This window comes from Macroventuria anomochaeta (assembly GCF_010093625.1).
Source record: "Macroventuria anomochaeta strain CBS 525.71 unplaced genomic scaffold BU25scaffold_36, whole genome shotgun sequence".
Taxonomy (NCBI): Eukaryota; Fungi; Ascomycota; class Dothideomycetes; order Pleosporales; family Didymellaceae; genus Macroventuria; species Macroventuria anomochaeta.
Genome location: NW_022985397.1, coordinates 189,393 through 204,548, shown reverse-complemented (window position 1 = coordinate 204,548; position 15,156 = coordinate 189,393). Strand labels below are relative to the sequence as shown.

Below are 15,156 nucleotides of genomic sequence, written 5' to 3'. Positions count from 1 at the left end.
TCGCCAATGCCTTGTTCCTCTTCACACGGCCAGCCAATGCAAAAGCAATGTCATGCCAGATGTGCCTACCCACCACTAATAGGTACAACGTGCGTGAATGCGTGCGCTGTCCCGAGACCAGCAGCGAAAAGGCAAGCACGATAAAAGGAACATGTAGCTACGGCTTTGTGTGCAAGATATCGACATACCTCACCTTTTGTATGTGTTACTCCTGAGGTGATCACATCATTCAAGGGACCTCGCTCGCCATATCCACAGAGCGGTGAGATGCTATCATGTCCGAGCATCATGGCTCAAGCTCCCCTGACGAGACGTGGAGTGAACATGAGTCTGCATCTGTCACCTCCTTTGACGATGGCGATCCTACCTTTACAGCATACCATCACCTGAAAGAACAATCGATACGGCCAGGACAAGCCGCTGATAACGACGGGTCGCCCATCTTCCCATTCTCGCTGCTGTCAGCGTGCAGCGCCCAAGGGAGAGCTGTCAGCATGTGTCAGTACGCGCGCCCCATCACGTCGCAGGACGACGTGAGCAGCGCAAAGCGCACGACAAGCCTTCGAGGTGAGTAAAGAGGAGTTGGTCAGTGGAGAGCCAGCTGTTGGCGGTACTTAGTGCGGTGGGGTGCCCATGCGACTAGACCCTGGGGAACTCCGTCATCGCAGCTTGAAGTCCCACCGCTGCATGAGTCCGCACAAAATGCACCACCACCGCATTCGGTTGAGGCCTGGCTGACAATGCCCATGACAGGACCGCTGAGCCATGAGAGACGCACGTCAAACACAAATGGCGTCGTGGAGGGCGTCCCTAGCGAAAACCTCACTCCGGCGCTGTCACATCGCATGAAGCACGACAAGTCGATACTTGCGCTTGCTGTGTCTTCGCAGTACATATTTGCCGGTACACAGGGAGGGGAAATACTCGTAGGTCAAAAGGGAAGGAGCACGTGAGCTCCCAGCACTGACCTTCACCAGGTCTACAGCCTCGACACGTACGAGCGCCGGCGAGTGATCCAGGCGCACAAAGGCAGCGTACTCGGCCTGTGCCTGTCGCAAGACCAGCAGCTGCTCTTCTCGAGTGCTACAGACCCCATTGTCAATGTATGCAAACCCTTGCTCATACCGATATGCTCACGTGCTAACCTGCCAGGTATGGTGCACCTCTAGCTTCCGCCATCTCTACGCCCTCTGGTCGCCCTACGACATCGGCGACATCTTCTGCGTCGCGTACTCATCCTTCCACCGCACTGTCTACCTCGGCGCCCAGAACACGAGCATACAATGGTACGACCTGAAGGAGAAGGACGCGCGCCCACGACCCGCACACGCCTCGCACCCCTCCCAGCGCAAGAACAGGTTCTTTGACTCCCTCGGCCCAGGAGGCGCGCAGACACCGAAACCTTTCGGCGCGGATGCCAAACCACGAGATGCTGTGGGAGGACAGGAGCTGCAGATCGACAGCCAGGACATCTATCAGTTCGCCCATTTTGGCTATGTACACTGTATGCTCCTGGGCAAGGGCATATTGCCAGAAGCACCGTCGGAGGAAGTGCTGGTATCTGGAGGAGGTGATGGTCGCATCCTGCTATGGCGGATCGATCCAACAAGGAGAGGGCTCATCTCCAACATCTGTGCGCTAGAGGACGGCAGGGAGGAAGGCGAGTCGATCTTGTCTTTGGCACGTGAGCGCTCCTTCCTCTACAGTGGACGTTTTGACGGCGAGGTCAACGTGTGGGACCTGGAGACGCGCCAGCTGGTCAGGAGTCTGAAGGCCAATACTGGAGATGTTCACACCTTGACACTGGGTGCTGGCGTACTCTTCGCTGGAGGCAAGTCTGGTGTGGTGCATGTACGTCCTCCAATGCTGCTTTTCCCGGAATATTTGCTAACGAGATCAGAAATTCAACGAGCACTACGAGACGATGTCGACCTTCAAAGCGCACAACGGACTGATCCTTGCATCTGCATACACAACGTACAACGATAAACCGACTCTGGTGACTGGTGGTAATGACAACACGATCGTCATCTGGGAAGTGCGAGACGGCGCAGAGCCCACAGCGACTGCGAGAAGAAGCAATAATGGTTGGTACGCGTTTACCCTCTTAACTGGCTGAGCTAATGCAGGGCAGATCTCATGGTTGAGTCTCTCAGCCAATTTGTCAATTTCCGAACAGTCTCGTCACTACCCAAGTACCGTGCGGATTGCCGCAGGGGTGCATCTTACTTGCGCTCGGTATTCCAGAATTTCGGTGCGGTCACCGAGATGATCAACACTAGCGAGCCATACAACCCTATCGTATTCGCGAAGTTCAGAGGAAACCCTGCGACAGCGGCGTCGCGTAAGAAAATCCTATTCTACGGCCATTATGATGTCATACCCGCAGAGAACGAGCACGGAAAGTGGAAACACGATCCATTCGCGCTTACTGGCGAAGGTGGCTATCTGTATGGTCGTGGTGTCTCTGACAACAAGGGACCCATCATGGCCGCCATATATGCCGCACACGAGCTTGCGAACGAACAGAGCCTGGATGCTGACATCATCTTCCTCATCGAAGGCGAGGAAGAGAGTGGCTCTCGCGGGTTCGAGAAGGCTGTACAAGCGAAGAAAGATCTGATTGGCGATGTCGATTGGATCTTGCTGGCGAACAGTTACTGGCTCGACGATCACGTACCCTGCATCACCTACGGCCTGCGAGGAGTCATCCACGCCACAGTCCAGGTCGAGAGTGAGCATCCAGATCTGCACAGTGGTGTCGATGGCAGTGCACTGCTCGACGAGCCGCTCAAGGACATTGTTATGCTGTTGTCCAAACTGACTGGACGACACGGCAAGGTCCAGATCCCTGGTTTCTACGACCCCATCTTACCTCTTGCGGAGGGCGAGAAGGAGCTATATACCGAAATCACACAGACCCTCCTCCGCAACAACCCCGACCTTGGCGATCCAGAGGAACTCGCGCAGTCGTTGATGCGCAGATGGCGCGAGGCTTCCCTCACGATTCATCGTTTCCAGACCTCCGGCCCCGAGAACTCCACCATCATCCCGCGCCTAGCCAAAGCAGCTCTCTCTGTCCGTCTCGTGCCTAATCAGGAAGCTTCAGATGTAGCAGCAGCTTTGCAATCTTTCCTCGCTGACGAGTTCGAAGGCTTGGACAGCAAAAACAAGCTGTCGGTCACAATCGACCACCAAGCTGAGCCCTGGCTAGGCGACTACACAAACGAGATCTTCCAAACCCTCGAACAAGCCATCAGTGATGTCTGGGCACCGACACTCACAACTCGTCGTCCTTCTGCCGCTAATGCTCTTACGCAACAAACATCGCCACTTACACCACTCAGTCCCACCAAACCCTCTCCAGCTACATCCAACACCCTCGCTAACAGCTCTGACCCCGAGTTCCCGCAGTCACGGCCAGCATCTTCCCACCAAGTACAAGAGGGGCCAGTCAAAGTGAAGCCCCTCTTCATTCGAGAAGGTGGCAGTATCCCATCTATCCGCTTCCTCGAAAAGGAGTTCGGTGCACCTGCAGCTCATCTGCCTTGTGGCCAGGCGAGCGATAGCGCGCATTTGGACAATGAGAGGTTGAGATTGGTGAACTTGTTCAACAGTAAGAAGATCTTCAAACGGGTCTTTTGGGAACTACCTAGGAAATGAGCAAATGAACTACGGCACTACACGCGAGATGATCATGGAAGCGTGTGTTGAAGTAGTGGAATAGACGTTTCGGTGCGGCTGGGTAGGAAATGCAAACTAGTATAAACAATGATGCATTGAACGAACAGCAGACCGGTGCTATTGATGGTCTATCTGGGTGAACAGATGCCATGCCCTTCATCTCTCGGCAAGATTGATGACGGCACGAGATTTGTGGTCAAGTTTAGAAAGACTGAATGTACGCTGCTCTTGACAGAATGGTCGCGGTTCGTTCGGCGAAGCGAGCGTAGCGAGCGGACCTTCTCTCATACAGTTGTCCCGCCATGCGTTGAGCATGGTCGGGGAACGCGATATACGTTCCAGGGAGTTACAACATATACTGGCCTTCTTGCTTTGCAGATAGTGACTGTGGGTGTAGGAAATGGGCACAGTGATGAAGGGCGGAGCAAGGACAGGGAACAAGAGCAAGCGGGCTACATGAGCAGGAGAGCAAATCGATGACAGAAACACGTGCGTAGCTTCCTGTTCAGTACGGATGTACTGAATGCGAAGAATCTTTGTAAGAACCTGAGGTCAGGGTGCATCAGCTCGGCGATAGTCTCCGTCCAACTGACCGCACCTCAGGCCCCCCTGGTGGAGAATTCATATAGACCGTTGTCCGGTTTTGGCAATGACGGTAACGGAGAATACCCTACTTTTTCTGCTGTGCCTTTTGCGCCAGTCGACTTAGCATCTCTCAGAGACAGCCCCCATTTATGTCGCCACCGGGACTTATAATTCTCTCTCACTAAACTTCCCAAAGAGCGATTCGGCTTTAAGTTGTCGTCAAGAGTCAGACCATGGTCCCATAAACGATTGGGTATCACATATGTCATCTCCTCCGCCCATGCTTGATTGCTTGAGCCGTCGGTGTCGTGTATCTTTGAAGGTCTGTCATATATTACTTTCTGTGTATGCGTACTGTCTTGATGCATGGTCTCATCCAAGATGGAACCATCAGTGCTCGAGACGGCAGCGTCAGGCAGTGGTATCTTTTTGTCCATCGTGCAGCCACGCTGGATCGGGAACTGCATAGTGATAGAATCCATCAATGGGCCCTAAAGGAACGATAACGCTAATTTCTCCAGCGTGGGCTCATCAAGACTGTGAGACGATTTCTCGTCTTGTCCAATTAATGGCAGAGTGGCCCGTTGGGGGGGGGGGGGGTCTTGAAGGCTTGACTGCGAATCCTTGCTTGTGCCCGTTTGAACAAGGTCTGGGCCCAAATCTTCAGGAATTGGCAGTGAGTACGTCTTACCACGGCTTGAGCCCTCTTCCCACAGTTGTGATGTAATCGACGGGAACGACTGACCATGCACTTCTACTGGACACAAGCTCAGTGGCTCTTTATATAACTCTGCTAGAAATCAAAAGGATACTCGCAGACAATCTACTCTGGTATCATTTCTGCATGGGCTAGCACGAAAGTGAACGCCATGGTATTCGGCTAATCTCAGTGCCTCACTGGCGTCCAAGTCGCGATAGAGCCACTCTAGCTCGTCGCGATCAAAGATTTCCGGGGTTCCGTCCAGATGTTTCTTTTGGGACCGTCGGCTAAAAACAAAGTCTGCATATTGCAACAGGCATTTTTCCTCAGCCGGACATGTGCCGTGATGGTCGAAATGTAATGTTCATCTCGTTTGAAACCGAACGCTTTCGATATCTGTCTGGACATAATAATTGTCGAGATGTAGTTTGTTGGCCGCTCTGGCCAACGATTCGTTGGAAAAGCCCAACTTGCAGAACCATGATGACGTCGCAAAGATCTCAAGGGTCTGATAGATTCAATCGCTCGTTCGCTGTCCGACAAAGGTGAGGTTGATGAAGGAGAAGCGGCATCATCGCTGACCATGCTCAGAGCACGTCACCAATGCAGATCAGGAATCGATCCGTAACATGCATTTTGTGTGAATGCTCGGAGATGTTGCCTGCGCGGTGGCTGTGTAAAGCGCGGGGCATACAGGCTACAAGGCTGAGCCTTGGTATTTGCACAGTAAGCAACAAGGGATAATACTCACTCCGTAAGTAGGAAAGGAGAACTGTGGGCTACCAGCGGTAGAGCAGCCTTAAAGCCTCTCTAGGTGTGGTATTGAACTTATCGAGGTGCAGCGCTGATACTGATTATCTGGTCGCGGGGGCCCAGAGCGACTCGATAGGTAGAACTACGGACAGGTACTCCTAAGACAGACAATTGCGAAAAAAATATTAATTGAATGGCAGCGGGATGATGATCTAGAGTGTGGTATCTGCATGAAGGGGCGACTTACCTGGCGCAACAGGCACTGTCAATTCTTCCTTGACTGTTTTCTGCTGTTGGTACCCAATAGACCGTGAAGTTGAACCGTCGCCTCGTTGCTACGTCCAAGCACTTGACAATTGTTTGAACCTACCAGGGCATTGGCGTGCGGCCGTCACCAAGCCATGAACAGAGCTAGTCGCTCCTGCCAGATCCAATTCTACGGAAATCCAGGGCTCACGCAGCGGCGGGACGCAAAACGGGAACCAGCAAGGACCCATGCTTTAACAGAATATCCTCAGGAACATCTCCAAGACTCAGCATAGAAGCTTGGGAGTGTAGCCAAGGTTGTGTTGTGGGTTGCAAAGGTTGTGGAGGGCGAAGACGGAAGTCGGCATCGCTGGGTCTTGGAGTTGGAAGGTCAAGAACCGTCAAGGCAGGAGGATCCGAGGTCGAGAGCTTGTGTCGACGACGTGCGACAGATGATGGTCAACATCAGCGCACTCGATAGATGAGCGACGCGCTTAAGATGCAGAGATTTCATAACTTCGCGATGTTGAATGATTGCGGTGCGTCGTGGATGTTGTTGGTTTTCGAGCAGTCGATCCTTACAGCCCATTTCTGCACTAATACAATCTGGATCTAGTGTATTTGGACGATTTTCGACGCGTTGAAGCTCGCCGTGAAGCTCATCACCGTTTGCATGCCATCGACCACCAACATTTGTTTGCAGCGACACCAAGCCCTGGTGAGCCCGTAGGAGACAGTCAGCTTGTCGTTGCGCATTGCTGTCCACCGGTCAGCCTTGTGTCTAGCTTATCCAGGCTGTGTAACGGTAAGTTGACGTTGTCTGGCGTGCCTCAGAAACAAGGCGTCTCCAGCAATGCGGATGCACCAAGAATCAAGTGCTCTTGCTTTGAGATGAGTTTTGCGGTCAACCACCAATAGCAAAGTACCAGAGACGCACTGCTTTCGCATAATCTGTGCAGACATAGCCGGCTCCTCCCACCAGCGAAGGCTATAGAGTGCGCGATCAGGGTGAACGCTCACAGAAGTACCACATTACCGACGCACGTGTTCCTTGCAGCTCATCGGTCCCACCGAACCCGCTGCTTTCCCGTCAAGGCGCGCTGCATCAGACCCTGAGCCATGTCCTCAATGGCTTCCGGGCCCACTCGAACTGAATCCGGAGATTGACACCAGCTTCGGCAACCTTGCATGATCCATCACAGGCTTCGTCTTTTTAGATGGAATCAACTCGTCTGGATCATGATGCGCCAAGTCAGACTAACGCCTACGCTGCGCTCCCATGGCGCGAATATCACGGATCTACTCACGCCTACATCGAAGGAGATCGCAGTACGTGGCGACATGCTCGTCATAATCAAATGGAACATCGCGAAGGCAGATCGAAAGTTTTTGTCCTGATGATGTTGTTGGATTGATTCTGCGCAGCGGTCAGTGATGAGTCTGCCTGACTGCGGCTGAGTAGAGCTAGACGAAGCCACAGCTTCTATAATCGCTATTGCATTTGAGACACCAGCAGACCGCGGCAAGCAGACTGAATCTGCATGCGAATTGCATGGCCCTCGGTACAGTTGCGCGTGCAGCGCAGTCTCCAAAGGAAAGCGTCGATTCTCGTTTCTGTTCGGAACCGTTCCCGCGGGATATTCTGTCGATGAATCCTGGGCTGATGATATTGGGAGGCCTTCCATGACGCCAGGGTCCAACACCAGGAACGTCAAAATAGGAAGCACTTTATACCATATCCGTACTTGGGGTTCTTATGATAGGGACCTGGTGGCTGGATACACGACTGCTGTTGGTTGATCTGACACTTCGACTGCAGATTCTAGTCGTCGTGTGGGATTGACAGACGAGATGCAAATTCGGCGTCGGCGAATCCCGTTGCACTCGAACACCATCAGCGTTGCATTGAGTTTCGTCTTGATGGCGTCCTCTTCCTTCGCCTCTTTCAATATTGCGGATGCTGTCCGCAGCCATAGCGAGTCGATACGAGGGCACATCGAGGCCTGACGGTAGCGCTGTGTCGCACTTCTGGAAGGTCGAACCAAGCAAACGGACTGCCAATGTGCATCAAGCAAAAGGTCACAAAACCGGGGCGCGGTAAGCGTCGAAGCTGCGCAACGCAGAAGGAAATGATGGGTTGAAGTAGAAGTAGCCCACGTGGGTGCGTTGATTGGCTCTCCATATCGCCTATCGCCAAGTCCGCTAGTTCCTTCTCCAACGCCCCCTGTCTGGGCGCCGAGCCTCAGCGTCGGTCCATCTGCCTGATTGCGAGCGCGAAATGCTCCACCAAACTTCAAGATTCCACTCCGAAGCTTGAGTTCTTGACGCTAGCGCTGGTGGAGTAGGATACCTTCATGCCAAGTCTCAGCGATCCCGAGCGGACACTCTTGCCAATGAGAGCACACTACGCAGCAACGTGTGCGCTCTTTCACCCTCGAACTCTGCATTCTGAGTGGCTGAGCGCGTTGCAGACAGCAGACACGACGGATTGACTGCTGATGGCTGTCCCAATGTGCGCCTCTAGCCCGTGTTACGACCAGGGCTGGATCACTAGGATTTTGCAGCAGGCGGTACCACGAGCAGTGCCGACACGAGTAGCCTAAGCCGCAGCAGAGATATTGCATACATATATAGGGTCTCACAGACTCCCCTGGTTCTCTTTTTCAGCCAGCAGTTTTCACTCCAGCTCAGTATTACAGTACACACCTGCGTGCCTGCAGACAACAACCAACACAATGGCGCGCCTCACACAGTACAACTATGTCTTCGCCATCGGCACCTTCTTTGCCATGCTCGATGCCTACAATAACGGTGCTAGTGAGTAGTCTCATTACTCACCATCATGTGAGCAATATCTAACCATTACTCCAGACGATGTTGCCAACGCTTGGGCTACCTCGGTCTCTTCCCGTTCGGTTACCTACCGCCAGGCCATGGTCTTGGGTACCATCTTCGAGATGGTCGGTGCCATCACTGTTGGTGCCCGTACCGCTGATACCATCAAGAACGGAATTATTCCCAACAGCGCTTTCCGCGGCGATGCCGGTGTTCAGATGCTTGCTTTCACTTGCGCTCTGGCTGGTGCCTCCATCTGGGTCATGTGGTGCACCAGGCACTCTGCTCACGTCTCCTCCTCGTACTCGCTCATCTCCTCGGTCGCTGGTGTCGGTGTTGCTGTCGCTGGTGCTAAGAACGTACAGTGGGGATGGAACAACGGCAAGGGTCTTGGTGCTATCTTCGCTGGTCTTGGAATGGCTCCCGCTGCCTCTGCTTGCTTCGGTGCCATCATCTTCATGCTCATCAAGGTGACTGTCCACCTTCGCAAGAACCCCGTTCCCTGGGCTATCTGGACCGCTCCCTTCTTCTTCCTGATTGCTGGTACCATCTGTACCCTTTCCATCGTCTACAAGGGATCCCCCAACCTCGGTCTCAACAAGAAGCCCGCGTGGTATGTCGCTACCGTCACCGTCTCCTGCGGTGTTGGCCTCGCCCTTCTATCCCTCCTGATCTTCGTCCCCTACCTCTACGCCAAGGTTGTCAAGAAGGATCACACCGTCCGCTGGTACCACATGTTCCAGGGCCCTCTTCTCTTCCGCCGCCCCGCCCCCGAGGGTGGTGAAGCCCGCGTCCCCGACTACGCCGTTGTCCAACACCACGACGACGAGCCCAAGCCCGAGCTCAAGAAGGCTGACAGCTCTGACGATGACATCACCCCTGCCGACCACGAGAAGGGCCTCGTTGTTTCTGAGGAGCGTCAGCTCAGCTACAAGGAGCTCATGCAGCAGGGTCAGGACCGCTTCCACGCTAGGCTCAGGACTAAGTCTGGCCCTCTCGGCTGGGCTATGCGCTACCTCCACGAGAACAAGATCGAGACTGGTGAGATCTACGAGAAGAAGAACATGGTCATTACTCTCAAGCGTATCCCCGCCATGATCGTTGTCGGTGCTCTCTACGGTGTCAACTACGACATTCACGCTGCCCAGACTGGTATCCACGGCACTCCTGAGGGTCGTCGCATGGAGCGCGTCTACTCTCACGCACCCAAGTACGCCAACGAGGTCGAGCACACCTACTCCTTCGTACAAGTTCTTACTGCTTGCACTGCCTCTTTCGCTCACGGTGCCAACGATATCGGTAACGCTGTCGGTCCCTGGGCTGTCATCTACTCTGCCTGGAACACTGGTAACGCCGCCAAGTCTAAGGCTCCCGTCCCCATCTGGCAGCTTGCTGTTCTTTCCGCCACTCTGTCTCTTGGTCTGATCACCTACGGATACAACATCATGAAGGTCATGGGTAACAAGATCACCTACCACTCGCCTTCGCGTGGTTGCTCCATGGAGATGGGTGCCGCCCTCACCGTCCTTATCTTCTCGCAGTACTCCCTCCCTGTCTCAACATCCATGTGCATCACCGGTGCTACCGTCGGTGTCGGTCTCTGCAACGGTACCATCAAGGCTGTTAACTGGCAGCGTGTTGGTCTCCTTGTCTTCTCCTGGATCATGACCATCCCAATCGCCGGTACCATCGGTGGTCTTGCCATGGGTATCGTCCTCAACGCTCCCCACTTCGGTTAAGTGTTTGATCTTCTGCAACTCCAAAGCTGTCTACTGGTTTTTGAATACCCTCTTTCTTTAGCGACAGTCGATCGTTATGCGGCATGGGATAGATTTCTTCACTGTACCGATACAAGCGTGGCGAATGGTAAATAGTGGTTTAATGCGCCAAAATACATGACATTCTCTAAATTCAACTCCTCTCTGCTGTGACCACTCACCATCACTGCACCCCGTCCCGAACCACGCACTGCGTTTCACCACCATCTCTTCGTCATCGCTCAACATTTGCTACCGGATTGCATCATCACAGTCAGATCCTCACCTGCGACATCACGTCTCTTAAGAATCGAGTTCATAGAGACGTTTGATCCTCGTCAGGCGAGTGGCACACCGTCGCCAGTTTCACACAACTTGCGTTCATGAGTTGACAGCGTCAATGACCTCTCTGTGCCTCTCATCAAATTCGCACGTATGACGATCCACCGTGTCATCATCAGTGACACGATTCCCATCACACATCTCTTGGCCTCCGTAACTACAACACTCGATACTCGCCACAAGATCTGTACATCTTCGCGACTAACATCAGTGTGGATACAAGTTACATCAACACAAGCCACCTGTTCACCGTACATGAAGTCCCCAAGACCGGGGTGATCATGACTTGGCTGACGGAGAGGTGAAGATATGAGGCTCCGCGGAAGCGGGAGATCGTATCGAGGAAGCTGCACTTCAATTTGTAGATCTCGAAAATACATGACTTCGAGGCTCGATACGAGGCTGGCAAGAAGGAATGATACGTTCGTTCGCAACAACAGTCTTAGGCGCATTAATTTTGTATGACCTCTTGGCTACGGTGTCCTCCCCAACGCATAACACCAGCCCACACCAGATCAACAACACTACCTCGACGCATCGAACATTCGATCCCCCTAACCCCTCTCTGTCTTGCATCTGCAAACGATACATCTGCTGACCTCCGCCCATCATTTGCAACTCCCGCTCGACCACCATCACATCACCTTGGCACACCTCACATCGCAGATCACTCCACTCAATCCACTCACCCCGATCCCCCTCGCGATATGAAGCATTACCCGCCTCACGGCCACCACTGCAGTATTCCGTCAGATTCTACTCACAGTACCCACAATACCAAGCAAACACAAGAAATGGCATTGCTGGGCACACGAAGAGTTGCAAAAATCTTGGCGGCAAGGGAGACAGGAGCTCGGCGATGTGATCGATGGAGAAGATTGAGTTGAAATGGTGTGGGGCGTCGTGGCATAGTCCCGGTTTCCGGAGGATTTGGAGAATGTGGAAAGAGCGAGTGAGGGTAGGGGGTGGGCCACGTGGGCTTGGCAGAGAAGCAGCTGAAGTCGATGGGAAAGAGGTCTTACCAGATGGGAACACATGCAATTGAATATTAGAAAGGGAAGATAGACCCGCACTTTCACATACGTATAAAATTGTAGCGGTGATGATGCATCTCGTACTCTGATATCCACCGAAGAGTTTCTCCCAGGCCATACCGAGTTCTGAGCGACATGCCGCTTCATCCTGCTATTGCAATGTAGCACGTATGCTCTATGGTTGTAGGGGGGTTGCAATTCTCTCTGGGCTCTCGAAGACACTTGGATTTCCCCGCTGGAGTCCAATCGAAGGAGGCAAATGGAGTGACTGAAACTATTGTAACTATCCAGGTCATACACCAGGTCTCTTTAAGACAGAGAATGAGACACTGGCAATATCACTGTTAGGCTTTCCAGCAACGCTGCCCATAACGGAGTATATTAATGGTCTTGGCATGGGTACGATTACCAAGGGCAACTTCGGGGTCAACAACTGCAGCGTTGAAACCAGACACTTCACCCTTCGACCTACAGTACTAGTCTAAAAGTTTGTTCGCTTAGCGGACTTCCTCACCAAAAGTCACCTCTTTCACCTTAAGATATCTACCTTCCTAAATAATACAGAGCTATAAAGTTATATTTTTTGAAAAAAAATTAGTAGAAGAATATATTCTAGAAGTCTTAGATCTTTATCTTATTTCTAAGACTAGAGAGAGAATAGAGAGGACAACAAAGATAGATCCTCTAAGAAAAAAGGAAGATTAAGCAGGGTTTATTACTAGTTTTTTTTTACCCCTCCTCTGATTCTATACAAACTTAAGATTAATTGCTTGAATACTCTAAATATTCGCTTAATGATGTTACGCAGTGACGCGTGCTAGAAGTTAAACAACTCTTACGCAGTTATAAGTCTCCTCCCTATCGCCAACTACTCTTTCAAATAGTATATAACGCTCTTATAGGGCACCAGGGTCTGTTGGCTGTTCGAATACCCAGCGTCGGCGAGGTAGTACTTGCCTTTCAGCACGGTGAAGCCCTTCGTATAGGCATCATTAAGTACTCGAGTGTCATAGGCGCTGTCCTCCCACCCACCTAAGATATAAGTAAAGTATATTTTCAAAGTCAACAACCGCTAATACGGTTTGATTAACACAAACTTTGTGGTCTCAATACCTCACAAGGTCCTCCTCCATCACGTGTACCGGTATATGGGTCCCATCAAGCGCTCCGATCGCGTCCACAAACCATGGAAACCGTCAGTAGTCATGTTGGATCTCAGAAGGCACCTCACCGGCGGGTGGAGGCTTGACAACTATTGGATATAGTTTCAACAAAGCTTCGAGTACGTCGTTGATCGCGCGGCTGATCGTATCCATGGAGCGACTCGTACGCGCAGGGAGGTTTTGAAACGAACAACCATGACCGCAAAGGTGAGTAAATATCAGTAATTTCTCACCAGGCGAGCACCCATTGCGTCGTCGGCTTTCCACAAGTAAACGTCTAGTAACCAACTCGTGAAGTAAGCTATCCCATACGTCGCGCCGCAGCCGAGTCTCATCAAACAAAAGTACGTCGTCGGCCATGCACCGAGCAAACCACCGCGGGCCTTCCGGGCCAATGGAAGTATCTGTTCGAAGCCCTGTAGGCTCGTGATAGGTGTTGACGTGGAGCTCTACAACTGCTGCGATTGAGTTACTATGGTGGCGATATTTGGTGTAGGATGTGAGATATGAGATGTGAGTATAACCCCGCACTATGTAACCACCCATAACTATAAAATACAGCTAACTAACATATATCCAGGTCACAGGATCGCACTAATAAGTTACGACAATATCTGTTGGAGCTCTCGAGCTGCAATAGGATTAACACCCGTTTTACAGCAATCTATACCTATTTTAGTAGGCGGTCAGCTAGCACTATCTCTTTCAAATTCAAAAACGCCACCAACAGCTATATCGCAGTTTATTTATTTATTTATTGAGTCCTACTCGGTTTCAGCCGCGTACTGCGCAGCTATGCCCGGAGTGACAGGCCGTGGCAGACAGCGGACGTGGTGTGGACATTGATTTGCGCCGCCCCACTTCATCCCTTGAACAAGACCAGCTGTCCCCAAAACCTGCCGTTTTCCATTGACCACTATCTACAATTTGCCGGCCAGCTCATCTCAATAGCGGCTCTACTAACTGTACACTGTGATTATAGGCTCTTAGAGGCGTGTTGCTTTGTCTGTTGCGTCCGCTGTACCTACAGTCTCCCCCCAGCGCTCGGCGTCATCTACATATCTCTGATCCCCACTTGCCCAAGGATAGGCGTCTGTTCCATATACTCGATGGCTTTAGTGGATAGCTGCAGCGTGCTCAGGATGGTCCTGAGGCTGTGTCGTCCGGATAGGTTGGCAAAGATGCGGTTCCGGAGGTCCTTGTACTTGCTGCAGTGGAGGAGGACGTGGGCGACGGTCTGTCGCCTCTCTCCACAGCTGCAGCGGGGATCAGTGACGGTCGGGACATGTCGATTGAAGAGAAAGTCGTTTAGACCGATCTTCTCGGTCCGCAGCTGCACCAGCAGCGCACTCTCCCTCTTGCTAAGCCTCTCATGGAGCTGCAGCACCCTTTTGGTGGGCACCGGCGTGTGCCTGTATGTCGCACGGCCTTTCTTTTCTTCCCTCCATGCGCTGATCCACGCTCTCTCTGCCTGCATCTTGCACCATCTTCTGAGCGTCGTCCGGAGTGGGTATAGCTGCGGGGGCAGGTCTGCTGGCTGCTGTCTGCGACCGTCCTCCCTCCATCCGGTGGCTTCCTTGGCAGCCTGGTCGGCGGCCTCGTTTCCGGGGATGCCCACGTGGGCTGGTATCCATCGGACGGTCACTGAGTATCCTTTGGCCTGGAGCCCCAGGACCTGTTGCGCAATGTCTGCGAGGATGTACGCGCCTGATTGCCCTCCGGCTTTAGCTATTGACCAGATGGCGGCCTGATTGTCCGTGTAAATGGCTGTCTGTTTGCGCTCGCCGCTTTCGTTTGCATACTCCTGCGCGATCTGCAATGCCAGGCTGATGCACTGCAACTCCGCAGCGTATACTGTTGACAGTGTGTCCGATCTCATGTGTACAGAGCGTGTCTGTTGTGTCAGCGGGCATACCGCTGCAGATCCGATCTCGCCTCCGATGCCACTGCCATCTGTATAGATGCTGAGGCTCTTGTTTGCTGCGCCTTCTTGATCGTGGCGTTTGCGGGCCTTGTTCGCGTCATTGTCAATGTAGGTGTGTGGCCCTCGCCGCCAT

At 52.6% G+C, this 15,156-nt stretch overlaps 4 protein-coding genes across 4 annotated transcripts; 2 read left to right on the top strand and 2 right to left on the bottom strand.

The window, feature by feature from the left end:
* Window positions 1–596: 596 nt before the first annotated feature.
* BU25DRAFT_176302 (glutathione degradosome) lies at window positions 597–3,973 on the top strand. Its single transcript, XM_033700858.1, has 5 exons — window positions 597–926; window positions 978–1,103; window positions 1,153–1,851; window positions 1,901–2,087; window positions 2,135–3,973. The coding sequence occupies exons 1-5, from the start codon at window positions 741–743 to the stop codon at window positions 3,661–3,663; spliced, it is 2,727 nt and encodes a 908-aa protein (XP_033557732.1). The 5' UTR covers window positions 597–740; the 3' UTR covers window positions 3,664–3,973.
* BU25DRAFT_176303 (uncharacterized protein) lies at window positions 3,974–4,855 on the bottom strand. The gene has a single exon (XM_033700859.1). It carries the CDS (start codon window positions 4,749–4,751, stop codon window positions 4,284–4,286), a length of 468 nt encoding a protein of 155 aa, XP_033557731.1. The 5' UTR covers window positions 4,752–4,855; the 3' UTR covers window positions 3,974–4,283.
* Window positions 4,856–8,427: 3,572 nt separating this feature from the next.
* BU25DRAFT_176307 (phosphate permease) lies at window positions 8,428–10,720 on the top strand. Its single transcript, XM_033700860.1, has 2 exons — window positions 8,428–8,785; window positions 8,840–10,720. The coding sequence occupies exons 1-2, from the start codon at window positions 8,704–8,706 to the stop codon at window positions 10,540–10,542; spliced, it is 1,785 nt and encodes a 594-aa protein (XP_033557730.1). The 5' UTR covers window positions 8,428–8,703; the 3' UTR covers window positions 10,543–10,720.
* Window positions 10,704–11,502, bottom strand: BU25DRAFT_176385 (uncharacterized protein). The gene has a single exon (XM_033700861.1). The coding sequence runs from the start codon at window positions 11,352–11,354 to the stop codon at window positions 10,899–10,901; it is 456 nt and encodes a 151-aa protein (XP_033557729.1). The 5' UTR covers window positions 11,355–11,502; the 3' UTR covers window positions 10,704–10,898.
* Window positions 11,503–15,156: the final 3,654 nt, after the last annotated feature.